At 43.2% G+C, this 27612-nt stretch overlaps 1 protein-coding gene across 1 annotated transcript in view; it reads left to right on the top strand.

Moving 5' to 3' along the window:
* Positions 1-27612, top strand: part of ANKDD1B (ankyrin repeat and death domain containing 1B) — a gene marked incomplete at both ends in the record, with an annotated part of 56176 nt that overhangs the window by 17904 nt on the left and 10660 nt on the right. The window contains 6 exon segments of the mRNA XM_082835056.1: positions 4488-4590; positions 4689-4790; positions 12355-12510; positions 17725-17823; positions 23337-23435; positions 25915-26013. Of these exon segments, the coding sequence (XP_082691182.1) occupies positions 4488-4590; positions 4689-4790; positions 12355-12510; positions 17725-17823; positions 23337-23435; positions 25915-26013 (658 nt within the window).

Raw genomic sequence — 27612 nt, 5'->3', positions numbered from 1 at the left:
GCTTTTTATAATTCAAGCAATGCCATGTTTGGCCAGACCTGGCAGCTTCTTTATCTGAGTGATGAGCCCTCAGTTTGACTTAGCAGTTCTGTCTTTTGAGTTCTAACACCTATTTGCAAAGAGCCAACAGTGGTACCCCTTCACCATCAATATTTATTCAGTGTCTGTTGTGGGTGAGTATCAATGCCAACTACTGGGGATTCAACTAGATATAAGTCCTTGCTACTCAAAGTAGGTCCTGGGACCAGAAGCACTGGTATCACCAGGGAGCTTGTTAGAAATGCAGAATCTTGGGCCCCACCCCAGACCTCATGAATCAGAATCTGCAATTTAACAAGATCCCCAGGTGATTGTTTCAGGAAGCACTGGCATAGATACAGTCCCTGCTTTGAGGAACCTACACTCTGTTGGGGAGCAAGGACTGAGACTGTAACAGGTAAGTTGCGTGCTGAGGATCAAATGCATAGCCCAGAGGCTGAGGAGTCCAGGTTCAAAGCGGGCAGCATCCACAAATCTGGGGAAGAGGCAGACGAGGTAAATGGAGGCTCTTACTCCAGATGTGAAGAAAGGATCCCAGGTGGAGTGCAGGTGGTGCCCAGAGGATAATGCAAGCATCTACTCTCAGAGCTGCTTACTCTGAGTGCAAGTGTTCCCCGGGGAAGTTACTGACCTTCTTGCCTGTCATCAGACTGGTAATGAGAACAGGTTGTCGGTGTCTCTGGGCATTTTACACTTTATAGAGCATCAGGTACTGACTACAATGTAATCTGTGACTCATGCTCATAAACTTCTCAGGCATGTCAGTTTCTTATCAGAAGACTTACTTTACATCTGTGAGGAGTGATTCTTTGCCTCTGAGGAACGATGGCTCCATTTGGAATTTATGGTTTCAGAGACTCAAGTTGTTTGCCTCTTGAATTCCTTGCTTTTGGATTTTATGATGGGTGTTTGAAATCCTTAAGTGTTGGCTGCTTTAAAATTAGGAATGACCTCTTAGGGAAAAATAGAGCTATCAAAATATGATTTATCATCTATCCCAAATATTTCTGGCCTCTTTTCTGACCATATGTGAAACTAGATTTATGCTTACTGGGTGTGAAACATTGATTTATAGGGAAGGCTAAATTAAGGGGTAAAATTTCTTGAAAAACCTCAACTAGTTATTGTACATCATTGTTCCTTGGGAAAAAGTGCAGAAATTGGTAAGCGTTTTCTTCACTCTAGACTTTAATAGACTGCCTCACTGTGTAGTATGACAGCTGAAAGGTAAATATTATAGGGTATGTACATTTAGAGAAGGGTTTCTCCACAGTGGCACTATTGACCTGTTGGTCAGGTGATTTTTTGTTGTGGTGGAGGTTGGGGGGGTTATAGGATGTTTGCAGCATCTCTGGTCTCTACCCACTAAATGCCAATATCTCCCCTAGGTCACAACAACCAAAAGTGTCTCCAGAAATCTCCAAATGACCCCTGGGGGCAAAATTGCCCCCAGTGAAGAACCACAGATTTAGAGTTACATCTCCATAATCTGGGACTTGCTTTTTTACTTCTCCATACCCAAACTTTACTGACAATAAGAGAAAACATTAATGCAATTTCTGGGGACAGCCAAAGTAACTGCCAAAAGGCTTATACACTTTAGAATGGAAGTCCCCCACAGACCCTCATTCCTTGTTTATTTATTTATATGCTATACATTTAGCAAATTGGTCTCCAGGATTACAGATACAGTTGATTATGAGATGCAAATAAGATGTGCTGAGAAGGCTTACTTTTTGGAAGGCATCTATGCAGAGGTTATGGATGATTTTTTTTTTTGGAGGTCCAGTACCATATTTATGGTGATTAAATACCTAACCATTTAACAGGTACAATTTACTGTTGTTTTTATTAGGGTCTGTCTTAGCTTGGGCTGCTGTAACAAATATACCATAGGCTGGGTGGCTTCCACAACAAATGTTTATTTCTCACAGATCTGGAAACTGGAGAGTCCAAGATTAAGACGACATCACTGCCAGCATCTTGTGAAAGCTGCTTCTGGTTTTATCCACTCTCAGTGGAGAGCCGCAAGAGGAAGCAAGCTCTCTGTGTCTGTTTATAAGAGCACTAATCCCATTCATGAGGGTTCCACCCTCCTGACCTAATTATCTCCCAACGGCATGACTTTCAAATACCATCACATTGGGGATTAGGCTTTAACATATGAATTATCAAGGGACACAGACATTCAGTCCATAGCAGGGTCCTATCTTTTTAAAAAGGTGTCAATGACAGAGTTTTTGAGTGTTGAGCCCCTGCCCCATTTCCCCTATAAACCCTGTGGATTTTGCTGTTGTTGTTGTTTGTTTTCATTTTAAAAGAGATTTATTTAAAATTTTTTTCAGCTTTATTGAGGTATGGTTCAAATAAAACTGTGATACATTTAAAGTGTACCTGGTGATGATTCAGTGTGTGTATACATCGTGAAAGGATTCCTCCCATCTAGTTAATTAACACACTCATCACCTCATTTCTTTTTTTGATGAGAACATTTAATTTCTACTCTCTTAGCCAATTTCAATTATATAAAAGTGTTATTAACTATAATCACCATGTGATACATTAGATCCTCAGACCTTATTCGTAGTTAATGGATGATTTTTTGACAAGGATAAAAGGAAACAGAAAAGCAGACACATGAACTTACAATTAAGGATCCTGACGCTAAGAGTTAACTAAGTTGACCAAGATTATAGCATTTGGAAGTGGTAGAGCCAGAGTTTGAGGTCAGTTTCGTTTGAGTCTACAGACCATGCTCATAATGTCTGCTCTATATACTTCTTTAACTTGGGACCTAGGGCGCAGGTCTTAATTTTCCTCAGGATACAGCCCTCGAATCCCTCCTCCCTGAGACAAGTGTTAACTGCTAGCTGTTTCCTTTCACACTTCTCTTCCTGTTCATTTGGTGTACAAGTCTAAGTACCCCCAGCATCACTGCAGGTCACTAGGTCTTGAGTGAAATCTCTCCTTCAGCCTCTTTTATGCATGTGTGATTTTACTGAGAGAGTATATTTTAAATAATTTATGCATAAATAGAATTCTTTTTATAACTTCAGTCTTTTGTTTCTTCTTTTTTGTGTAGTTTCCTTTTCTCCAGTAACTACATTTAACGATGTAGGATCTGTGTGTTTATTTCTGTACTTTTCCTCATGCTCATATGATCATATCCACATTGGGGTTTTTTTTTTTTTAATTAATGAATTTATTTATTTATTTATGGCTGTGTTGGCTCTTTGTTGCTGCGAGCGGGCTTTCTCCAGTTGCAATGATCAGGGGCCACCCCTTGTTGCAGTGCACGGGCTTCTCATTGCAGTGGCTTCTCCTGTTGCGGAACACGGGCTCCAGGTGTGCAGGCTTCAGTAGTTGTGGCTCACGGGCTTCAGTAGTTGTGGCTCGCGGGCTCCAGATCGCAGGCTCAGTAGTTGTGGCACACGGGCCTAGGTGCTCCACAGCATGTGGGATCTTCCCAGACCAGGGCCTGAACCTGTGTCCCCTGCATTGGCAGGCGGATTCCCAACCACTGCGCCACCACATTGTTATCTATCTATCCACTTACCCACTTATAATAGATATAGATACATACATATACACATATGAGTTTTTGGTCATAGCTAGTTTTATAAAAAATGGGATCGTATTATATTTTCTCTGCATCTTATTTTCCACATTTAACAACTACCTAATGGAAGTCTCTCCATGTCAATTGTTATAGCCCTAATTAATTATTTTTAAAGCCTACATCATGTGGTATGACTGTTCCCTGATTTGTTCAGTGTTCCAATATTGATGGACATTTACCTTGCACTGTTTTAAGGGTTGCAATTAATAACCTTATCTATATAACATTAGGTCCTAAAACTTATTTTCATGGGATAGAGTCCCAGGAGTGGGATTGCCAGTTGTATTTAAAATTTTAATAGATATTGCCAGATTGCTTAAACTATAATGGTTTCATTTCTACTAATACCTTAAGAGAGGACATTTTGGGGTCCATTTTTCAATGGGTTTAATTGCCTTATTCTGTTGATTTGTAAGAGTACTTCATGTATTATAGAAAATAACCATTTATCTTTATTAAGGTACATTTAAAAAAAATCTATCATTTGTTTATTGTCTTTGTTTATCATCTTGTTCCTTTTATAACTTTTGAATTAAAACACTATACATTATAGTCTAGATTTTCTTCTAATATATTTATTGTGTGCTTTTTTTGTATGTATGATATGATACAGGATTTAATTTTATCTTTTCCCAGATGAAGAACTACTTGTGCCTATACCACTTATTAAATATATTCATTGTCCCCATAGAATTGAAACATCACCTTTGCTGTATATTAAACTGTCATTTCTTAATTTTCAACAGTTAGGTATTAACCTAGCTTTTGTTGGCTGAGACAGTGTGGTGGCTCACCCAAGTGACAGATTCCTTTCTTCTCTTTTCTGGAGGAAGCATGGCTTGACAGTAATTCACCTTGCATCCTGGTCTGGAAGCCTTGAGATCATGCTCATGCTGGTTAGAGCTGGAGCAGACCAGAGAGCCAAGAATCAGGTAGGTATGTGGATCACACCTGGACAGAAGCCCTCTCCTCACAGTGCAGGAGGAGAAGATTGCAGTGTAATTGTCTCCCCTACCCTGGCTCTCTTTAGGATGGAATGAATGCCCTCCACTTTGGGGCTCAGAGCAACATGGGCATTGTGGAGTACCTCATTCAAGATCTGCACCTGACGGACTTGGACCAGCCTGATGAGGTGTGTTTGCTGTTGGGTGGACAGGTCTCAAATACACCCCCACTAAATTCTGCTTTCTTCCTGCCCTTGCAGAAACTGCCAAAGCAGCCAGCACAGACAGACCTGACCCTGTAGCTGGATCCTGTCTCTGTCTGGCAGACCACAGAGCAGATGGAAATTGTTGGTGCCGGTGGTGGCCCTAGCACCTGCATGTGGGGAGGGCAGGAGGTATTGAGGAAGCTGCCTCTACTCCCTCATCCTGGCCAGGGGTGGACAGTATCCACACTGTTTGGGTGCCTGAATTTTACTCGATTATGCCTGGCCTTTTGGGAATGTATTTGACCCAAGGCTGTGCTGTAATGAGCCGTGGAATATAGTGCAATTTTACCATATCCATCTATATTTTTTTCCTTTCATAAGAAGTGATATAGTAACAGCTACCACTTATGGAGTATTCGTTAGTGTGCTTGGCCCAGAGGAATGCTGTGTCCACACATTATTTCAGCGAGAGGTCTAGGGCCTGGCACGTAGGGATGCTTAACAAATCATTGCTGGATGAACAAATTATACTGTTAATCCCCACAGTAATCCTATAAAGAAAAAATATTTTACTTATTTTCAAAGGAAGTCTTATTTTTACTGATATTTGAGGAAGTCGAGGCCCAGAGAGGCTAGGTACCTGGTCTGAGGGCTCCAAACTGAGAAGTGACAGAGCCAGGGTTTGAATTCCGGTTTGGTTGACTCTAGCCACCATGCTGCACCGTCTCCCTTCTCAGAGGACAGTGGGCATTGCCCATGTGCTAGGGTCTGTCTTTTCCCTGGAATATCTCCTTCTAGGCTTTTTTCATAGGATAATATCTTCTGTGGGATTGGCATTTGGAGTTTGAATGGAACCTCCTTATCACTGTGCCTCTAGAACTTTACTCTCCATTAAACTCTCTCTAGAAGTTAATCAGTAATATTCGCTTTGTTTCACCTCTTTTAAAAAACCTTCACATTTTTTTCTGACCTCAATCTTAAAAATAATAACAACAAAAGCCATTCCTTCAAGTGAAGTCTATAAATTTATTTTACTTCTTCTGAATATGAGTGAGCAACTATACCTTTACAGATTGGAGGCAGACAGACTTGGGCTGAGGCCTGGGCATATATTAACTATGTGGCTTTAGCAAGTTCTCCAACTGCTGAAATCCTCAGTATCTCCCTCTGTGCAATGGGAATAATAAAACCTACTTCATGGTAGCACCAAGGCATGATGGGGTTGGGGGTGGATGTCTTGACCTCCATGTCATTTTTTATCAGCAATACCTCCATTCTTTGATAGAAATGATTTTGATGCTTCCTCAATCTTATATACAAATACCTATGCCAGTGAGCAAAATGGCAAGCCACTCTACCACCCCTTTCCAATCAGACGCCACCCCTAAGCCATTCCTATGTAGTAATATATCAGAGTAGCCACTGTTGGAATGCTTAAATGAGTTAATGACTATAGAGCACTTAGCGGAGAACCTGGTACTTGGTAAGTGCTCACTAAATGTTAGTTATTATAACAATTACTATAGGGTAAAATGCTATCTAATTTCCTTAAACTGATAACCATAATCAAACAGCATTTAATGTCAGGATGAGGAAGTCAGACATTCCAGCTTGATCCAGGCTAACTAGGAGTGTGGCCTATGAGTGAATTCCATTCAATTCAGTTCAGCAGATTATATGTACAGGACCTGATTTTTTGTTTGTTTGTTTGTTTTAATAAAAGGTATTTTTAACTGAAGTACAGTTGATTTACAATGTTGTGTTTGCTTTCTGCTGTAAAGCAAAGTGATTCAGTTATATATATATATATATATATATATATACATTCTTTTTATTTTAATTTAATTTAATTTTTTTATTGAAGTATAGTTGATTTACAATGTGTTGATTTCTGCTGTACAACCAAGTGGTTCAGTTATATATATTACATTCATATAATATATATATTCTTTTTTATATTCTTTTATCTCAGGATATTGAATATAGTTCCCTGTGCTATACAGTAGGACCTTTTTGTTTATCAGGACCTGTTTTTGTGGTACGCGGGCCTCTCACTGTTGTGGCCTCTCCGGTTGCGGAGCACAGGCTCCGGACGCGCAGGCTCAGCGGCCATGGCTCATGGGCCCAGCTGCTCCGTGGCACGTGGCACCCTCCCGGACCGGGGCACGAACCCGTGTCCCCTGCATCGGCAGGCGGACTCCTAACCACTGCGCCACCAGGGAAGTCCCTTAGGACCTGTTTTGTGCGAGAACAGGACTGTCTTCCGTTTCATTGGGCTCTGGATGCTTTCACGGGAGACGGCTGTGTGTGGGGAGGATCAGGCAAGCTGAAGGGGCTCAAAGACCAAAGCAGTTTGTGGGGAACCTTCCCCACTTCTGGAGCTTGTGCTGGCCATTATCTCTTCGGCAGGCTCTGGACTTGTGCTGTTCCACTCCTCTTCCTCCAACTCTGACTATTTGTTGGGGAAAAGGCTGAAGAGTCCTGGTAGCGGACTGTGCAGAGCCAGGTAGATGTGAAGCTAAGAGGACCTAAAATTAAGATGGGTGGAGAGACATATGAGGAATGAGCAAATAATGAGTTCACTGGGTCATCTAGGGAGAGAAGAATCTCTGAGTCCAATTTTAGTCCTAAAGAAACCTGGATTAATCCAATAAAAACACAAAGTCTGTCCTTTTTCTGAGATCTGTGAGTGAGGTCAAGGATACTGGCAAAAGCCAGTAGGAACTGGGATCAGGAGCTCAGGGTCAATTAATTCAGTGTTGGGTTTTCCATCTGTATTTGCTTAAAGATACTGTGGAGCTCATGAAATGCACTGTATAGAAAAGACTGCTCCACCTTCACAGCGGGCCTTCTTCCCTAGTTTCTTATCCACAGAAAGTGATGGAGAGCCTTTATACCTGCCCAGTGTTAGTAATCCTTCTCATTAGCCTACAGGGAACTCCAAAAGCTAACAAGGAAAGCCTTATAGGGAGGAGGTCTTTATTAACAAAATGGATTTAACTAGGCCTGGAAGAGATTGGGTGAGATGGGAGAGATGGAGGACACTGGAGTATACTGAAGTTTCTCCCAACTCCGTAGCTCTAGAAATCATGTGGCCTCTCCAGGGGAGAGAGATTAGAGCAACCAGGAGAAGTCATAGGTGAAGCAGTCTAGATATTTAGAATCTACATGTAAACTCCCACCTAGTGATCAAAAATAAATACTCAGACTAAAATGTTTGGAGAGGAAGGGACACAGAAGGGAATGGCCTCAGAGGCCTCTCATGTATCTGTTGAATGTTTATAAAGTTTGGTGGTACGACGTTAGGTTGGTTTCAGCTGCATACATCGGGGAACCTCCACTGGTTTAAAGGAATCTATATATGAAGTCTCTAGAGGTCCAAATGCAAAGAAGCATCCTTTTTTCGGAGGACTGGGGATAATAGTCATGAAGGGATTTGAGAAGACAGTTTCCTGTGTGGACCTGAGGCCCACATCTAACAGCCTTGAATTTCATCCAACTTATTGACTCCCATCTGGGGAGAACTGACCCAGCAGCTCCCCTTCACACCAGTTCCATGCCTTCATATGCAACACACTGCTCTTTCAGCACTTTTTACTCATGGCAATGTTCTCGTCCTCTCTCAAATCTCTAGTTATTCAAGGCCCTGCTGGTTTTCTCCTTCAACTAGGGTTCTGCTGTGGACTCCTGATCGCAGGGTGAAGGGAAATGTCTTGGATGTGTAGACATGCCCAGGAGGCACCTGGGGGCTTCATGCTGGATTCCACCGGCCTCCTCTCCTCAGAGGCTCTCCAGGGCACCCTCTCTGGGATCCCTGTGGGAAGGGATGGCCAGGTTGGACTTAAGGTGCACATTTAATGGCTGTTTGTGAAACATTTACTGAACTTGGTACCTTGTCAAATAACCCTGGCAGTAAACTTAAAAATGAAAAATAATTTCTAATGAATAATTGCAACTCCTCAGGCTTATTCACGTGCAAACAATTTAAATGCATTGAATTAAGACGTATTAGGTTAAATGCACATTAAGTTAATAAAGGAAAAAGGAACAGGAATTCTGGACCCTCCTTATTTTTGCTAATTAAGAAAGGGATTCAGGATCCCTTCCTGAGCTGGGAAGTTGTTGTGGTTTGTGTGGGGCTTGAAGCTTGAGGCCCTGACACCAGGCTCCATAGTCCTCCAGGCTGGAAAATCTCCCTGCCTTCCAAGTGAGGGCAGCCTCAGTTCTCCGAGGCTGCACTGGTAGAGGCCCACTTGAGTGTAATTTAAAAGGGTTGGGTGGTTAAAAAATGAAATAAGACATAAGAAACTATATTTTTTTAAAAACCCACATTTTTAAAATTCTTGTTATTTTGCCTAATTTCTTATACTAGAGATGGGAGAAAAGATTTGTATCTCATTTTACTGTCACCTCATCTTTCTTCATGCTACCTTTTGATATGTTTATAAGATAGAGACTACTTTAAATGTTCTTATTTTGTGTAATTTGGCTTTCACTCTTTTTCTTGATGATAACATTTTTTAAAGGGCATACAAAGTTTAAAGTAATAGCTGTTTTCTTGGTGAGGAAAAATGTTTTGTTTTTGATAACCTCCCATTTCTTACCAGACTAGGCTTTCTTTGTGGGTGGGTCCTTTGTCACTCTGTATAGGCATGCAGAAATGCAAGACTTTGTAGCAACCAAGGATAAAAGAGTTAAGGCCATTTTAAAGTTGAACAGACTCCTGATACTTCCGGTAGTGTGTGTCCCCAGACGGCTAAATATGTATTAGTTAGAGTTCTTTTTGTTATGAGTGACAAAAATCCAGTTTAATCTAGAATAAACATTAAAGGTAGTTTATTAACTCCTAACTAAAGAGTTTGAGGGTGTATCTGGCTGGCTTCAGGCATGGCTGGGTCCAGCTCTTTTTTTTCCTCCCAACTCTTGGCTGTCTCTGTTGGCATTATTGATAGGTTTACTCTCCACATGGTGGGAAAGATGGCTACTAGCAGCCTCAAGTTTTATATATGAAAGCTCACAGGTGACTCTGATTGGCCTGTGGCTTGGCACATGACCATCCTGAACCAAACACTCTGACCAAGGGGTAGATGGTGGAAGAGGCAGGAGCTATAATGAACAGCTCCACAAAGGTGGGGCACAGGGGCTGTTCTCCAGTGGAAAAGATGGGGACAGGAAACAGGTCACCAGTGCTCTTTCCTGCCGTTCCAGGGCATTAGCAACCTTTAAAGGCTATCTCCCCCCATTTCTTGTCACCTGCTCCCCAGCCACAAACACACACTCGCACTGAGTTCTGTACTCCCACAGATCGCCAGCTCAGGTCCTGCATTTCATTATGGTCACTCGTATGTGTGTTCGTCTTCCCTAACAGACTCTGAGCTTCTTAACATCGGGGTGCCGTATTTTTTATCTTGGCCACTCTTGCTTAGCACAGTATCTGACATATACATAGGTGCTTAATAATTGTTCAGTAAACAAGTGACTGATTTATAAGGATGTGTGACTAAATGTTTTCATCTAGTATATCATCAGTGTTTCCCATCCTCCTTTTTGTGATTTGTTTATATGGACCTTTATCTGTTGTCAGTATTAGCAGATATTTGTATAAGCCAGACACAGTAATTTTGTCTCTGTCATTTCCCAAGAGCTGTTCATGGCTCAAGACTAGATCTTGATCTTCAGTTAGGGGTCTAATCTCACAAGCAGCAAACGAGGCCCCAAGCAGTTTCTGTCTCTTCCCTTTGCCCTTCCTTAGTGATTCGATGAGAACCATCGATGATGAGTCAGGATTTCAAACTCTGAAGGGCTGGGGATGTAGGTCTAATTGACCACATATCTGGCTCAAGAATGTAAATGAGGTGAATTTTTGGTGCCAGTTTGTTTCTCCGACCTCCCTACATGCATGAGTGCAGAGCCCTGGAGGGCTGATCTATACACACTTTTTTTTTGGCCATTGATTATTTTAGCACTTTTCCTTCCTTTCTCTTTAAGTTGTCGGAGAATCATGAGCTGCTATCTCAAGTTAACAGTGACCATTATCTTTTTTTTTTTTACATCTTTATTGGAGTATAATTGCTTTATAATGGTGTGTCAGTTTCTGCTTTATAACAAAGTGAATCAGTTATACATATGTCCCCATAACTCTTCCCTCTTGCGTCTCCCTCCCTCCCACCCTCCCTATCCCACCCCTCTAGGTGGTCACAAAGCACCGAGCTGATCTCCCTGTGCTATGCGGCTGCTTCCCACTAGCTAGCCACCTTACGTTTGGTAGTGTATATATGTCCATGCCTCTCTCACGCTTTGTCACAGCTTACCCTTCCCCCTCCCCGTGTCCTCAAGTCCATTCTCTAGTAGGTCTGTGTCTTTATTCCTGTCTTACCCCTAGGTTCTTCATGACATTTTTTCCCTTAAATTCCATATATATGTGTTAGCATACGGTATTTGTCTTTGTCTTTCTGACTTGCTTCACTCTGTATGACAGACTCCATTATCTTTTTATTATCTTGCATTAGCAGGAGATCAGATAACAGTCTGGATTCAGGAACCTTCTGATAAAGAGTCTTGTATCTTGCTTTTCACATTTCAAACATCTTGCTAAGCTTTTAGTTAATAACATATCAAGCCAATCTGTGAATGTTTTCTTTAGTCGAAGAAAATACTTGTGCCATTTTGCCACCCCAACTTCTTTTCCTGCTTTTAAATATCTCAGGTTAGAAAATTGAGTTTTTTATGGGTATTTCATTGTTCTCGATGACATTTTGGCTGTTGAAAATGCAGTCTCCCTTTGCAGTGTGAAAAGTTGGAGAAATTGCCATAATCAGAAGATTCTGCACTTGAACCTTCCTCCCCAACAAATCACACCGAAACATCCCTCTTAAGCTATATTCTCTGGATAATTCCTAATTTCTCCATCCCATTTCATATTGACCTATTCTCAAGAGTTTTCCCGTTGATTCTTGGTGAAAGTTAGAGGTAAATGTATGAACAAGCAAGGAGAGCCTAAAGAGAAGCAGTTGACACACGTCATGTCTGAATGAGTCACGTAAATATTAAACCCTGGACAATTTCTGCTTCAAACATTTTTATCAGTAAGGCAAGGCTTACTGAGCAATACGCAGGTGACTCAGATGGGGTCTGGCACAAAATCAGCTTCTCAATAAATAGTCGAGTGAAAGAACTATTCAATAAATGCAGAAAGTTGGTAAAATTGTTACATTTGAAAGGGAATCTCATTGTCTGATTGTGGGGTGGCATCTCCCCAGGTGCTTGGGAAGACCGTTTCCAAACAGTACTTCTCTACCCCCATAAAAATGATTCTGTGCTGATGCAGAGTTCCCACAGTTTGGGGCAACAACTCAGAAATGGATCTGGTTTGAAGTGAGAGGGATTGTTTTCACCCTCCCCTAGGAAGGCCCCAGAATGCTGTGACCAGAATCACCACCTTGGCCTCCTCGCCATCCCCTCCCCTCAAGCTGCTGCCCACTTTGTTGGTTGCCTTGCCGGCTCAGTAAGTGTATAATGAACACTGAAGTTTATGATTGACTTTCAGAAAGGAAGAAAACCATTTCTTTTGGCAGCAGAGCGGGGCCACATTGAAATGATAGAAAAACTTATCTTCCTTAATCTGCATACTTCAGAAAAGGACAAGGTGAAATGGACTTTTATTTCTTTGCTGAGTACCAGAGAAAGGGGAGTGACAGTTGAGGTGTAGATTTGGTGATGGCATTTTGGTGAGCAGTAGAGTTGTTCAGTTGTTACTACAGTCAGAGAGAATCATCGAATATCCAGGTGAAATCAACCCACTTTTTCAGTGGACCGTCCAGATTGCCAATTTTGCTCCATAAATGTCTGTGAAATCAATGGACTACATGGAATTTTCTACTGTCAACTCCAGTTGCTCTTTTCTTCCACTGAGGTCTGCGGGAGGCTCAGCCCCACCTGACCAGGGAGGGCATCCATGTCTGTGTGCATATCTTTGATACTTTCCTTAGGAGAAATTCCTAGATGTGGAAATGTGGGTCAAAGAGTTCTGCACATTTTAAAACTACCTCCCAGAAATCTTTCACCAGTTTGCCTTCTCAAGGTTATATAGAATTACTTTTATTGTCCCACTTTTGCTAGCAAATTAGCAGCAAAGGTAGAGCAAGGAACATGGATGGATTTTTTCCCTTCTCGTTCAAACAGGTATTTATTTTCATTTAACACTTTGAAAGTATGAATTTCACTTAAAACTGTGGAAAACATGGCCACTACTCTATCCACAGCTTTAACAGGCTAAAGTAACTCATGGAGGTTCATTTGTTAAACCATTCACTTATTCACCAAAAAAAAAAAAAATTTAATATGTGCTCTATGCTAGGTAGAGTATGTTTTCTTATTCTAGAAGCCTACAGGGCAAGAAGAGCATACAAAAAATAATATATCGGGCTAAATGCGGTAATAGATGTATATACGGTGTGCTTTGGGAGCACAAAGGAAAATCTGTTTCAGAGATATCACAGGCTTCACAGAGGAGGTGGTGTGTTATGTGGGTCTGAGCATTTGGATGGACAGTGGTACGAGGAGATTGGAGGAGGGCACAAGGGTAGAGTATTTCAGACAGAGGGAAGAGCCCGTTTGTAAAGGAACCAAGGCATGAAAGAGCATGGTGTGTCCTGGGAATGACAAGTGCAGGGTGGCAGAAATTGAGGATGGGTGGGCTGGGAAAGGTGGATGCCAAGTGGGCCAAGGCAGAGAGACCATGAAAGGCTGTGCTCACCAGGAGGAGGGGTGATTCTGACCTATTGGCAGCAGAGACCTTGGAAGGTTTTAAGCAGCAAACAAGGGATGGGATCCATCCTGGGTGTAGGTGGGTAACTGTCACTGTGGTTTGAAGGGGGTATTGGTGCCTGGAGAGGCAGGAGGTGGGGAGTCCCAGTCAGGTGACTGCAGAAGTGGCTGAAGCAAGAGCTACAGAAAGCCTCTCACCGAGGCTCTCACTGGCAGCAAGCAGGACGAGGTGGTAGGAGGAGACAGAGGCCACAGGATTTGTGACCAGGGGGTACGGAGAGGGCAGACTTTCTGGCCCCTAGCTGTCTGGCTTTGACTTCCAGGAGGGTGGGGTGCCCATCCCTGAGCTGTGGGGTACAGGGGAGGAGGGAGTGATGCATGGTGAGTAGGAAGGTTTTGGAGGGTTCACTCTGAGGCACCGGAGTGGGGAGGGGGTATATTCAGGTGGAGGGCGGCAGGGAGTTAGAAACCGGGCCTGGGGTTCTTGTAAACCCCTTGTGAGTCATCTGCTCTGGGTGGTCACTTTTTAACCTCTGGCTCAATGCCTTTGAGGCTGGCTGTTTGGAGACTCACGTGAGTGGAGTCCTCTTGGACGTCATAGTTCAATATTCTGACGAATTCTAACTTGGCAGCTCTCCTGAGAGCTACTTTAAGAAGTAATATAATCATTTACTTTAAGACACCATTGATTGTAAGGCACATCATTATGTCATGTAACACTAAGAAAAAATAATGCTGCCAATTAAACTGTGACACAAAAAACTCTCTTGTCATTTAGAATATTTTATATTATTGAGTTTTTAGACTTTTATCTTAGATTTTTAAAAATCATATACATACAAAGGACGAAATAAGCAAGGGAGCTTGGTTAAGTATTCCTATCCTTCATACATTGAGTCGAATTCTTCTAAATCACTTTCTCACTCAGAGTCTTGATGTCCTTGCTTTTCCAGACAAAATATTGTCTTTTGTGCCTTCAAAGATGTTTGTGATGCAGTGTTTCTTCAAAAGGTGCCCTGCTATAGATTCTGAGATTTTCTTCTAAACCACTGACACCCATTCTGATTTAATGCAAATCACAAGCCATGACAGCTATATCATGTCTGCTGCCCAGTTGACTGAGATTGTGAGGTGCATCCTGATCGCAGATATGTTAACATGAGAAACAGGATGTGACTTAGAGTTGGTGGTGTATGGTCATAAAAATAGCAACTGTGAGCAATAAAATGAAAACTGAAGGCTGTGAAAGTGGACGTGTGTGATGCCTGGGAAAAGTCAGTATTCCCCTTGGACCAGAGAAGCATAATCAGCCTGGTCACATGCATCCCTGGACTGGGATTAAAAGCAGGGCTCTGACTGCCTGGGTCTGATCCTGGCTCCATCACCCCAGCTAGATGATTTTGGGCACGTTACTTGGCCCCTCTCAGCCTTAGCTTCCTCATCTATCAAATAGCCTCATAAGGCCTTAGTGAAATGAAAGGCTGTGTCACACACTTAGTTCAAGGAATGGTGCCTGGCACATGGTAAGTGTGCAACAAGTGGTATCCGGTGTCATCACCGGTGTTATCTGGGTGCAGTAAGTGGGATCTTGGTTATCATCGGTATCAGTGGTACATATTGTTATTATCCTCCTTTTTCTCTCTTCCAGTTCCTAGGAGAATGTAAGCCAGGCTTTCAGCTGAGGATCATGGACAAAAGTAGAGCCTTGATTTGTTTATTTTTATGTGTGTGACCATCTGACGTAGTGATGATCAGGTTGAACTAGTTTAACTTAAAGAAGATCCTAGGAATTTGGTCTTCTTGAATAAGAGTTATGAATGTGAGAAACTCAAAAAGAACATGATTCACCTAGGATAAATCTTAGCCATGATTGGCCTTCACAAGTCAATATAGAGATCCAGTCCTATAGTCATAGGATTTAATTTAAAGTCTTAGTTGTGCTTGCCCTGTTTTGCTTTAATACTTTACCACTGGAATGTGTGCACTTGGATTTCATCTACCTTTTAGTTATTTTCGCGTTGGGGCACATTGAGGAAAAGTCGTAAAGTCCAACAAACTGTAATTGTAGATTGTGATGGGTTTTATTTGCACAAAGTGAAGTATCTAGTGATAATATTAGCCTTTTGGATGAAGCCCATAATGTACATACAGTCTTGGGCTGCCTCTGATTCCTGACATAGGCTGTTGCTGGACCAGTTGGACTAGGCTCATGGGACTAGGCTCTAGAGCAGTGGTCTCCAAACATACTGGGTAGCAAACTCATAACCAGTAAAGAAAGTTTGAGCATGCACCTAATCACATGTACATTTATAATTAAATTAATATATTATAAAACATATGCCAGAAATATAAATTTTAAAGATTGAGATAAACATAAATAGCAAGTTTCATATTTTTCTCTACACTGAAAGGATTATCTTGTAAATATCTGATGTATTTTCCTTCCAGTTTTCTTTGTGCTCCTATGCATGTATATTTTTAGTGCCTGCCCAAAATTCATTTAACTGTTCTTTAGCTCTTGGACATTTAGGTGTTTTTTTATCTTTTTTTTTTTTAAATAAATTTATTTATTTATTTATTTATTTATTTATTTATTTATTTATTTTTGGTTGTGTTGGGTCTTCGTTTCTGTGCGAGGGCTTTCTCTAGTTGCAGCAAGCGGGGGCCACTCTTCATCACGGTGCGTGGGCCTCTCACTACCTCGGCCTCTCTTGTTGCGGAGCACAGGCTCCAGACGTGCAGGCTCAGTAGTTGTGGCTCACGGGCCCAGTTGCTCCGTGGCATGTGGGATCTTCCCAGACCAGGACTCAAACCCATGTCCCCTGCATTGGCAGGCAGACTCTCAACCACTGTGCCCCTGGGAAGGGAAGCCCCTGACATTTAGGTTTTGTTCAGTTTTTCTTTACTATTAAAGTAATGCTGTCATGAACCTCTTTGTATACAAACTTTAGTCTGTATTCCTCATTATTTCCTTTGGGTGTATTCTTAGAGGTAGGATAGCTGGGTCAAAGATATAAATGTTTATTAGGCTCTTGATATATTAAAGACATGAACTCTTTCCTTCACAATTTTTGCAAATATTTTTCCACTGGGGTTTGCCTTTTGGCATCTCTTTTCCTGGAAAAGGAGAAGGCAGATTATGAAAAGAAATTCCTCTCTAACAGATGGCTGTCCCAGGCTCTCAGGGGAAGCTGCTGAGATACAGTTTTTCCATCTCGGTGGGATAGGAACATTGGTTCCATGCTCTTTTGTCCCTGTTAACATGATTGTTTGTACCTAATTAGCTACAAGTAAAATTGTCTGAACTTATCCTAGCTGTTAGGCAGAATAATGTCCAAGGTGGAGAATGGTTAGGACATGGGGAAGGAATTCTGCATTTCTTCCCAATATTTTTAGGAAAGAATCTGCATGAGGAGGGGGAGGTATCCAAGTAGCTATTGTGTGAGACCAGTTCCTTCTTTTCTATGCTGTGGCCTAAACTAAACTCACTTTGTCCTACTAGTGTTTATCACAATGAGTTTCAGGAACCTTAATTACTAAGGTAGGGTATTACATTTATTTTAAATGACATGCAATATTTTAAATCAGTTTTAAAGGTTAAAACTGTACTTGGTACAAATGTGTTTCTATTTTTGTATTTCATACTGCATTTTAGTTCCTCATTTCCATGATTATCTTTCTTAACAAGCTGTTACCTTCTTGTAGACAGGGTCTGGATTCTAGTTGTCTTCCCAATCCCAGTGCCTACTACTGTCTGACAAACAACAGGTGTCTAATAACTGTTAGATTAATAAAGATCGAGAGTATGAATGATGGAGGGAAGGTGAGAAAGGAGGCAGCATAACAGAGTAGTTAAGAATGCAGCCTTTGGAGCCAAAGAGCTAGACTTGCATCCTAGCTTTGCCACTTTTCAACTGAGGCTTAGTTTCCTTATGTGTAAAGTGGGGATAATAACCCTGACCTCAGAGTCATTGTGCAGTTAAACTGTGCCAAAGCATATAGTCTTGTCAGTATAAGTTGGCACATAGATGCTCAATAAATGCTGTCTATTAAGAGTAATGCACAAGAGATAGAGAAAGCATGCTGTTTCTCAAGTAATTTCATTCCATGCCAAGGGGCAATTCATTTTAACTTTTTTTCTGTTTGTTAGAATGGCGAAACACCATTCTTCTTAGCTGTTGAAGGAGGTCATGAAGAATGCAGCAAAGTGCTACTGGCATCAGGAAGTGATATCAACATTCCAAGTGAAGTATGTGCTCCATGTCTACTCACACAGGGAGGGGGACTCAGAATGTTCTTTGGGTAATCTGGTCCTGCACTGACCCATTCACTGGGTTTTTGTAGAATTAATACAATTGTCCCTCGTATCCGTGGGGGACTGGTTCTAAGACCTGCCTAGGGGTACCAAAATCTATGGATGCTCCAGTTCCGTATGTAAACTGGTATAATACAGTCCTTATCCGTGGTTATCCATCCAACTGTGGGGGGCAGGGGGATTTGGAGGGCCGATTGTATTAATAATTTGCTTACTTTGGGGTAAGAATTAATGTCTTAACTCTGACATTCCCCTATTAATATTTCCTCAAAAACAATACCATTCTTCCTATTTATTTGGGGAATAATTTATTTGGAGAATAATTGAAAATAGGGCAAAAGTAGCAATAGTTGTTGCTTCTCAGACACTTTTATTCTACTTTGTTTTCTTCCTAGAAACAAGTAGTACCTGGCTTATACACAGTAGATGCTGAAAAAGAAAATTGTGTAAAAAGCCAAGTGGTCATTCTGGAGCCTGAAGAAGACAGGATGATGCCTTCTTCTAGGTACAAAATACAAAATACTTTGGGTGCTGAGATCCTTTGACACTGATCTTCATTTATTTTAAAATTTTTTTTATTTAAAATTTTTTTTGGCCGCACTGAGCAGCTTGTGGGATCTTAGCTCCCTGACCAGGGATGGAACCGAGGCCCATGGCAGTGAAAGCACCGAGCCCTAACCACTGCACTGCCAGGGAAGTCCCTCACTATATAAAATTATATATACATAGACAAGATTGCAAGAGAGAGTGGAATATGTAGGGTGAGGTGATTCCCACTGACGTTGCAAGGTTTTTTATGCGATAAATGAGCCCAGAGTTAAGAATTCACGGGGCCCAGGAAACATTCAGAATATGGAGAGCGGTGCTGTTTTTCTGTCATGCCCAGGTGCCCCTCTGCCCCCAGTCTGCAGCTTCCCTGGAAAGGCCTCCTTTATTAGCAAGATCCTCCTGGGATCACTCTTTTTGGCTCGCCTCGCTGCTCTGTGCCTCCCTCCCTTCTGTACTTAATTATTTGGCGCTGGGAAGGTTTTGCTTTGTAATGGCTTTCACATGCTCGCATTCTCCCCACCCTGCCAGGACTGTAGGCTCCACGTTGTCCATATCCTTATGGCCTTGGCCTCATTCAGACAGCCTGGAAATTGTCCTAAGTCAGTTTTACATCTTTTACGTTATCTTGGGTTTTCCCTGGAGTTCATTAGCACACTTCCTGGATCAATAGCCTCAGCCCCCCACCCCCCCACCCCGCTGCTGTCCACACCTGTCTCCGCCCAGTCCAGTAAAGGCCCCGGGGGAAACAAGCAGCAGGAAGCAGGAAGCCAGAAGCAAGGATACACACCAGGGTTGTGTGAGGCTCATTTTGCTTTCACATCTGTAGGCGATTACTGTGTTTGATCTTGGAAATGCTTCACCCGCTGACATTAGTTAGTCTTGTTCTCCAGGAGCTTGCTTTGCACCCACCCAGCTAAGGGGAGGGGGTAAAGGTGGAGTCATTTCTGAGGAGGGTAGTGGGGAGAGATTGTGGATTTAGCTGCCTATGGAGACCGCCTCCGTTGGGGCTGGGTGGAGAGGCTGCCTCGCTACCCTGGGTCAAGTGAAGACTTTCTGTAGACCCTAAGAATTCCATATTTCTGGAGGCCCTATCACATCTTATCAAATAACTTTAAATGCCCCCGCATTCCACATTAAATATCTCTTTTCTTTTGCTGTAAATTATTTTTTAAAGGCTTTTTTATTTGTGCATTTATAATCATTTGGATACGATAAACTACCTTAATTTATGATTGACTCTGATTTCTTAGAACTCTGTGCAGACCTGAGAATTCGAGGGAGGTGAAAAAATTTAACCTACAAATTGTTTACAGTGTAATGAATACCTTATGAAGATTACATTTAGCAATCAACGAAGTATGAACATGTCAATTAAATATTCACTTCAGTTTTGTGCTTTTCTTTTGGTATCTTGGGACCAACTTTTTTTTTTTAATAAAGAATGGCATGACTTTTAAAAAAAATTATTTTATTTTATTTATTTATTTTTGGCCGAGTTGGGTCTTTGTTGCTGCGCGCGGGGTTTCTCTAGTTGCCGCGAGCCGGGGCTGCTCTTCATTGTGGTGCACGGGCTTCTCATTGCAGTAGCTTCTCTTGTTGCGGTGCACGGGCTCTAGGCGCGTGGGCTTCAGTAGTTGTGGTGCACGGGCTCAGTAGTTGTGGCTCACGGAATCTTGAGCACAGCAGGCTCAGTAGTAGTGGCGCATGGGCTTAGTTGCTCCCTGGCATGTGGGATCTTCCCAGACCAGGGCTCGAACCCGTGTACCCTGCATTGGCAGGTGGGTTCTTACCCACTGCGCCAGCAGGGAATCCCAACCTTTTTTTTTAAGATTTCAAATATTTCTTTAGCTCTTAAAAAGTCTGTAGGCCCTACACACTGTGCCTGTTGTGCCTCATGGATAAAATGCCACAGACTCCTATAGCTCTTCCCACCATAGGGTTACTGGCTTTGGGCTCTTCACAAGCCTGTTTCTGCATCAGATCTTTCCATTGGGGGGACACTTCCTACCATTCTGGTCTCAGTCTAGACGTCACCCTGTCCAAGAAGCTTTTCTTGATCACTCACTGGAAAGAAACCATCCATTCATGCTGTTTTACTTCTCATTGTAGCATTCTCATTGTCACTAGCTGATGTTATTCTTCTACTAATGTCTAGAATCTACTAAATGGGTTCTAAATCTACTGATCTACCAATCAACTGATTGTCCACCCCTACTGAACGTAACGTCAGAGATCTTATCGGTTTAGTCATAGCCCCCGCAGTCTAACATGGGGGCTGACACGTAATAAGTGCTCAGTAAATTTTTGTGGAATGAATAAGATGATACTTGTGATTATTGTACACATTTACTAGCTCATTTATTTTCCAAGTGTTGCTTTGGTTTGAGAGAAAGAGGTAGGGTGGTGTGGTAGGCAGAATAACGGCCCCCAAAGATGTCCACATTATGACCCTTGGAACCTGTCAGTATGTGAGGTTACATGACAAAGGGGAATTAAGGTTGCTTTGCAGATGGAAGTAAGGTTGCTCATCATCTGACCTTACAATGAGATTATCCAGGTGAGCCTAATGTAATCACCAGGGTCCTTTAAAAAGGAAGGAGGAGGCCAGCAGGGAGGTCAGAGGGATGCAACGTGAGAAGGACTCAGCACACCACTGCTGACTTTGAAGGTGGAGGAAGGGGGCTGCAAGCCAAGGAATGTGGGTGGTTTCTACAAACTGAAAAAGGTAAAGAAATGGATTCTCCTGAAAGCCTCCAGAAAGGCCTTTATTTTCACCCAGTGAGACTCATTTCAGACTTCTGACCTCCAGAGCTGTAAGATAATACATTTGTATTGTTTAAGGCACTAAGTTTGTGGTAATTTGTTATTAGCAGCAATAGAAAACTAATAATATAGGTGGTTATGTCATTTTTACAGAGGAAGACATAGAGGCCCATCCTTGAGAGGCCATTTATTCAAGGTCATATAGGCATTTAGTATCAGCTCAAGCTAGACTCCAGTTGGTCAGAGCATGTATCATTCCTGTGAGTATTTATACCACTTATCTATTACTTCATAACAAACCAACCCAGAGCACAGTGGCTTAGAACAATGCACTGTTATCTTTCCTGGCTCTGAGGGTTGACTGAGCTCAGCTGGGAGATTCTTACATTGGGTCGGGTGTGTGGTTGCAGTCAGTTTCGGCCAGGGCTTCAGTCGTTTGCAGACTTACCTGAGGAGGATGTCCACAGTGGCTCACTCACATGCCTGGCAGTTGAGGTTGGCTGTCAGCTGGGCCTCTTGACAAGAGCACCAACGTGCAGCATCTGCATTGCCTTCTCATAACATGGCAGCTGGCTTCCATGATGTAGGGAGCAGCAGCTGCCAGGCCAGTTAAGGGTCACACCTGGAACGAGCACACTGTCACCTCTGCCATATTCTGTTGGCCAAAGCAGTGACAGGGTCTACCCAGATTCAAGGGGGTGAAGAAATAAACCCCACTCCTTGGTGGGGAGTGGCAGGGTCACATTGCAGAAGAGCAGATTGGATGGAACATACTTATGCAGCCATTTTAGGAAAACATACTAACCTACATACAGCCTCCTTACTCTGAGGACCTGAAAATACTTTGCAGCAATCCTGCAATTACAGGACACCCCCTCCCTGGGATACCAAAATCCAAGGATGCTCAAGTCCCTTAAATAAAATGCATAGTATTGGCATGTAAGCTATGCACAGCCTCCCATGTACTTTATTTTTTAAATTTTTTTACTTATTATTTTTGGCTTCATTGCTGGGCGCGGGCTATCTCTAGTTGCGGCGAGCGGGGGCTACTGTTTGTTGTGGTTCGCAGGCCTCTCATTGCGGTGGCTTCTCTTGTTGTGGAGCATGGGCTCTAGGTGTGCGGGCTTCAGTAGTTGTGGCTCACGGGCTCAGTAGTTGTGGCTTTCAGGCTCTAGAGCTCAGGCTCAGTAGTTGTGGTGCACGAGCTTAGTTGCTCCGCGGCATGTGGGATCTTCCCGGACCAGGGCTCGAACCCGTGCCCCTGCACTGGCAGGTGGATTCTTAACCACTGAGCTACCAGGGAAGTCCCCTCCCATGTACTTTACATATCTCTAGGCTACTTTTAATACCTAATACAATGTAAATTCTATGTAAATAATTGTAAATAGAATGTAAATGTTATGTAAATAGTTGCCAGCACATGAGCGAATTCAAGTTTTGCTTTTTGGAACTTTCTGGAATGTTTTTTTTTTTGAATATTTTTGATGCATAGTTGGTTGAATTTGCAGTTGCAGAACCCATGAATTTGGGGGACCAACTGTAATCAGTCAGTAACTATCCACTGACCTTGTCTTATTGCAAGGCCTTTTGGAGGAGGCCCTGACCTAAGTAGTTTGCCCTCTAGCATGGGCACTAAGTGAAGGAGAGATGCTAAAGAAGTTGAGTGAAAGGGCTGTGAGGGAACCTGCACATAGGCTGCAATCATGCTGAGTTCTCAGGCGGTACCTGTAAAGGGGAGAGTTGCTAGTAAATGGTCAGGGCGGGAGAGGGTGGATGCACTTCTGGGGCCAATACCAAGTTCAGCCCTTTTGGCTCAAGGAGGGGGTTTGCAGGTTGTATAGAGAGAAGGCTTGGCCCTAGTCCACTTCGTACTTCCTGGAGAAGGGAAGGATTTTAGCTCATATTTGCCTGAGGCACGTGTTGTCTAGGATTCTAGTCTCTTTTAAATGGGAGATACCTAGAAGCAACCAAAAGCCCTCCAGCCCCCAAATGATCAGAGACACGTTGAATTTTCTTTTTTAACTAGGCATACTATTTCATTGTATTAATTGATTACCATGGAATGAACACCAGAAACCATGCTAGATTCTAATGGGAATCCCTCCGTGCCTTCTCTCTCCACCTGTCTCCTGCAGCTCGATATCAGTGCTTTGCAGATAGCAACCCGGAACAGCCACGCATTCTTTGTCAGCTTTCTTTTCAGTGAGAACGTTGATCTGCACCAGAAGGTGGAAGTGAGTCAGTCTATTATGATAACATGGGCTTTGATCCCAGCTCTGTGAGGCTGGCTGTGCTGGGAGATGCTCCTTGCAGATGCATGGAGGGCTGGAGAGGGGAGACGAGTGATCACAAAGGAGGAATTCTTTCTGGGAGGGCCGACTGGCTTCTTCTGGAGACGGAGTCTTAATCTTAAGAAATACAATCCAAGGGATGAATTTTAGAAAGTCATTGAAGTTCCTGAACAAAATGAAATCTTTGTGTTTTAAATATTTACATTTGCTGCAGTTAATTTTTTTTATGTGTCTAGAGATGCCAGTCTTGTATTAAATTTATCAGTCTGGGAAAATAATGAAACTGCTGTTAATAGGAAGGAGAATGATTATTTTTCCCCCTTCACTGACCGATCTTGTTTTTCTTTTGAAAGTCAGTCATTTGTATTGATTTAGGTTTTCTGAAGTTCGAATTGGCTTTGGTAGAATTAACAAAAGCCCTCTGCGCTGGAATTAGATGGGGAAACATTCCCCTGTTTTTCACTCTACTTTCATTTCTCCTGTGAGAATATTCTTTTCTCTAATATTGCTTAGCCATTACTATTTATTGTATTAACTGGAGAGGAGGGACGTGATTTAACCCATGACTGGTAGTTTTTGGAGAATGGCATTAGGGGAACTGGTTCTGACCTTGCCTGGTCCATCCAAGGATGCTTCCTGTTTCTCAGGAGGAATTGGGCCCCAGCAAGGCCAATGGTCCCAGCAGGAAGGGCACTGCTTACGTCCCTGGGACGAGGGATACGTTCTCTTTTTTCATCCTTAGCGCCCCTAGAAAGAAGGTCCTCCCTGAGCAGAAGAGGTCTGCACAGAAAGCTTTCCCCTCCTGCTGCCCCTCTGCCCCATCTGTCTCCCACTTCCCTTGCTCACCCTTGGACAGTCTGACATACGCAGACGTAGCATTCCACCTGCCCCTGCTTTCCTTCTCCTCTGTGTGCTGGTGAATCCCCTGCTAACTCACTACATCTCTCTTCCATCCGTCTACCCCTGTTTCCTGGGAAGGAGCCTGGTGCTGCTGCTGGAGTGAGGAAGATCTGGGTTCAAATCCTGTCTCTGCTCCTTCCTAGCTCCGATGCCTCGAGGAAGTGATTTCACCTCTGTGCCTCACATATAGAGTGGGGAAGAGAAGCCCTAACTGCTAGGGTTGTTGTGAATGAAAAGCTGTTAGCCCGGTGTTTCAGAGTATAAACTGTAGGGGAAGTGAGTGAGTAGTAGGCACCATTAGGAGAGTGTGTTGTATGTGCATAAATGATGCTGATTAATATCATCTGCTCCGCTTGAGCAGCACTGCACCCTGTCCTCACCACCCACCTCGCAGCATCTGTGTTCCCTCTTTCCACGCATTTTGCCTCTCAGCTCAACTACTGTTGTCCACACAGTCTCACTGCATCTTCTGCCCCTGCTCCCTCACACCTGTACCCCTGCCCCTCTCCTCCCCACTAAATGCCCCTCACCTCACTCTCTCACACCTTACCTGTGTTCTCCTCGCCTTTTTTCCTCCTTGCATCTGCCTTTTCTACCCCCAGAGATGTGTTTTCTCTCAAGCCTCCTGGGCCAGTGGCAGCTGGGTGGGAGCAAAGGCAGCAGGAGGTTGTGTGTGTGACCCTGGAGGTGGGCACTGAGCCTGACAGGGCTGGTAAGAAGCCCGTAGTAGAGGTGGCTGAGCGCATGGCTGGAAGACAGGCGGCTTAGCCACAAAGGAGGAGGAAAGGGGATGGCTGGGCTCTACATAGGTGGGAGGGCTGAGCACTGACGGTGCCCCTGGGTGAGTGGGGCATTAGTCCCACAACATGCTCTAGGCAGAAAGAACCCAAGATCAAAGCAACTCGGAGAATGCTGAAGGGGAATGCTGTTGCTTCCTTGTGGCTGTTCCCACTGCACTTTAGCTCTTTGAAGCCTCTGGGAAGTCCTGCAGTTAAGCTATTTAATATTTTCTTAGCTTCATATTTGAGCTCAAATGTCAATTCTTCAGGGAAGCCTTTTCTGACTTCCAGAAAGTTTGGCCCTTGGCCCACACCCACATGTGCTCTCTTACCACTGTGCACTTTTCCTTCAAGGCACTTATCGCAATGTGTAACTGTACATTTATTTTGTGACTTAAAAAAAAACATCAATATCTGCTTTCCCTACTAGATGAAAGATTCCTGAGGATGGGCCATGTTCACCACTGAACCCCTAACATCCTGAAAAGAGCCTGGCCCATTATAGGTGCTCAGTGTCAAGTTCTAGAATGAATGAAGTGGGAAAGTGGGTTGCTGGAGAGCGGGATTTCTGTACAGCCTTGGCGTGGAAGTGACTGCTGAAGACTTACTAAGGGCCTGCAACCATGTTGGGCAGTACCAGCATTCAGGAGATTATCAGGAAATGTCTGATGAAATGAGTCGCTTTTTGATCTGATTGATGAGGCCAGAATCTTTTGAATTTGAAATGTCATTTCTTTCTGCAGCCTAAGGAGTCCCCTCTTCATTTAGCTGTTATCAACAACAATATCACAGTGGTAAACAGCTTATTAAGTACACAGCATGATATTGACATCTTAAATCAGGTAAGCCAGGCAGATCAGAACCTAGAGAGTCTATTTTCTTGTTTCAACTCAGCATGTGTTTAGGGGTAGTTTTGATCAAGTTCAAGGTGCTCTAAAGATTCCTGGGAAGAATATGCACATTCATATTTTTATCCTTTTGCCTCTGTAAACCCCCACTCCCACTTGCACACACATATTTTGTCTTTTTCAAACGCACAACTGGGATTCAGCCAATGCGTTATTAAACTGTTCACATTTAACAGGCCCAGTACTTCTGACAGATAAACAGTAGCCCAGAGGTAAATTGCCGGTGGCAATTTAAATCAAAAGCTACTCCCCCAGTGTGAAATGTTGTAATTGGCAGGGAGCCCTTCTCCACAAGAAAGGAAGCTTTGTTTCTATATTATAGACAGTAAATGTATCTTCTTTTTGCCCAAAGGCAAAAGAGACCTCCTGGAATTTTTTTAAAAATCACCTTGAATTCAGACCACTGGAGCAGAATCAAATGCCGCATAAAAGGCATCCATCACTGGCAGGAAATGGAAATGCTGAGGTGGAAGAATTAAAAGGATGGGGGTGGGTGCTGTCTGAGCCAGGGCCTGCTCTGGGAAGGGCTACCCTCTTCCAGAGGTCAGGAGTGGGAAGGAAGACTCTCGGGAGAGGGCCCTTGCCAGAGTCCTGAGGACAGATGAGCGTCTGGACTCCTCCCTCCTTCCTGGCTGCCCCTTCCCAGGTGAGGGAGCAGCCATGTGCAGTGGGCATGCGTGTCCTAACCCACTGTGTCATCCTCGGTTTCCTCATCTGTGAAACCAGAGCACTGACTCAGATCTCTGCAGTCTGCTCCAACTCCAGCCTGTGAGGTCCCTGGTGCCCTGAGCTGAATTGGGACTTAACTCCCCTTCTGTCCCTTCCTTCCCCAGAGACCGTCCTCCTCCCTGGTCTTTTACTATCCCAAAAGTTTGAGGGAAGAAAATCTCTCTTATTATTATTATTATTATTTTTATTTTAAAGGAATTTTGCCTTTTTTTAGAATTTTATTTATTTATTTATGGCTGTGTTGGCTCTTCGTTTCTGTGCGAGGGCTTTCTCCAGTTGCGGCAAGCGGGGGCCACTCCTCAACGCGGTGCGCGGGCCTCTCACCATCGTGGCCTCTCTTGTTGCAGAGCACAGGCTCCAGATGCGCAGGCTCAGTAACTGTGGCTCACGGGCCCAGCTGCTCCGCGGCATGTGGGATCCTCCCAGACCAGGGCTCGAAACCGTGTCCCCTGCATTGGCAGGCAGACTCCCAACCACTGCGCCACCAGGGAAGCTCCTCTCTTATTATTGAACATACATATGTATTCAACTATGTTAATGCCCCACATCTTTCCTCATGGGCAGAGTCTTTGCTCTACACATGGACAGAGCACCCAAGTGATTCTGCCTTCACCAGAATTGTCTAGATCCACTCCAGTGAAGGAGGCTTGCTAGGCTGCCACCCAATTATAGAAGTAGACTTTATCATTTATGGTTTTTGTTAGACCAGGAATACACACAACGTATAAAAGTAAGAAAACATAAATAAGCTAAAAACTTACAATTTGTTTATAATCCCCCCAAAGAAAGAGAACTCTGTTAACA

This window comes from Leucopleurus acutus, assembly GCF_964270905.1.
Source record: "Leucopleurus acutus genome assembly, chromosome: 3".
Taxonomy (NCBI): Eukaryota; Metazoa; Chordata; class Mammalia; order Artiodactyla; family Delphinidae; genus Leucopleurus; species Leucopleurus acutus.
The sequence above is the reverse complement of the archived record's forward strand: the minus strand, read 5'-3'. Positions and strand labels throughout refer to the sequence as shown.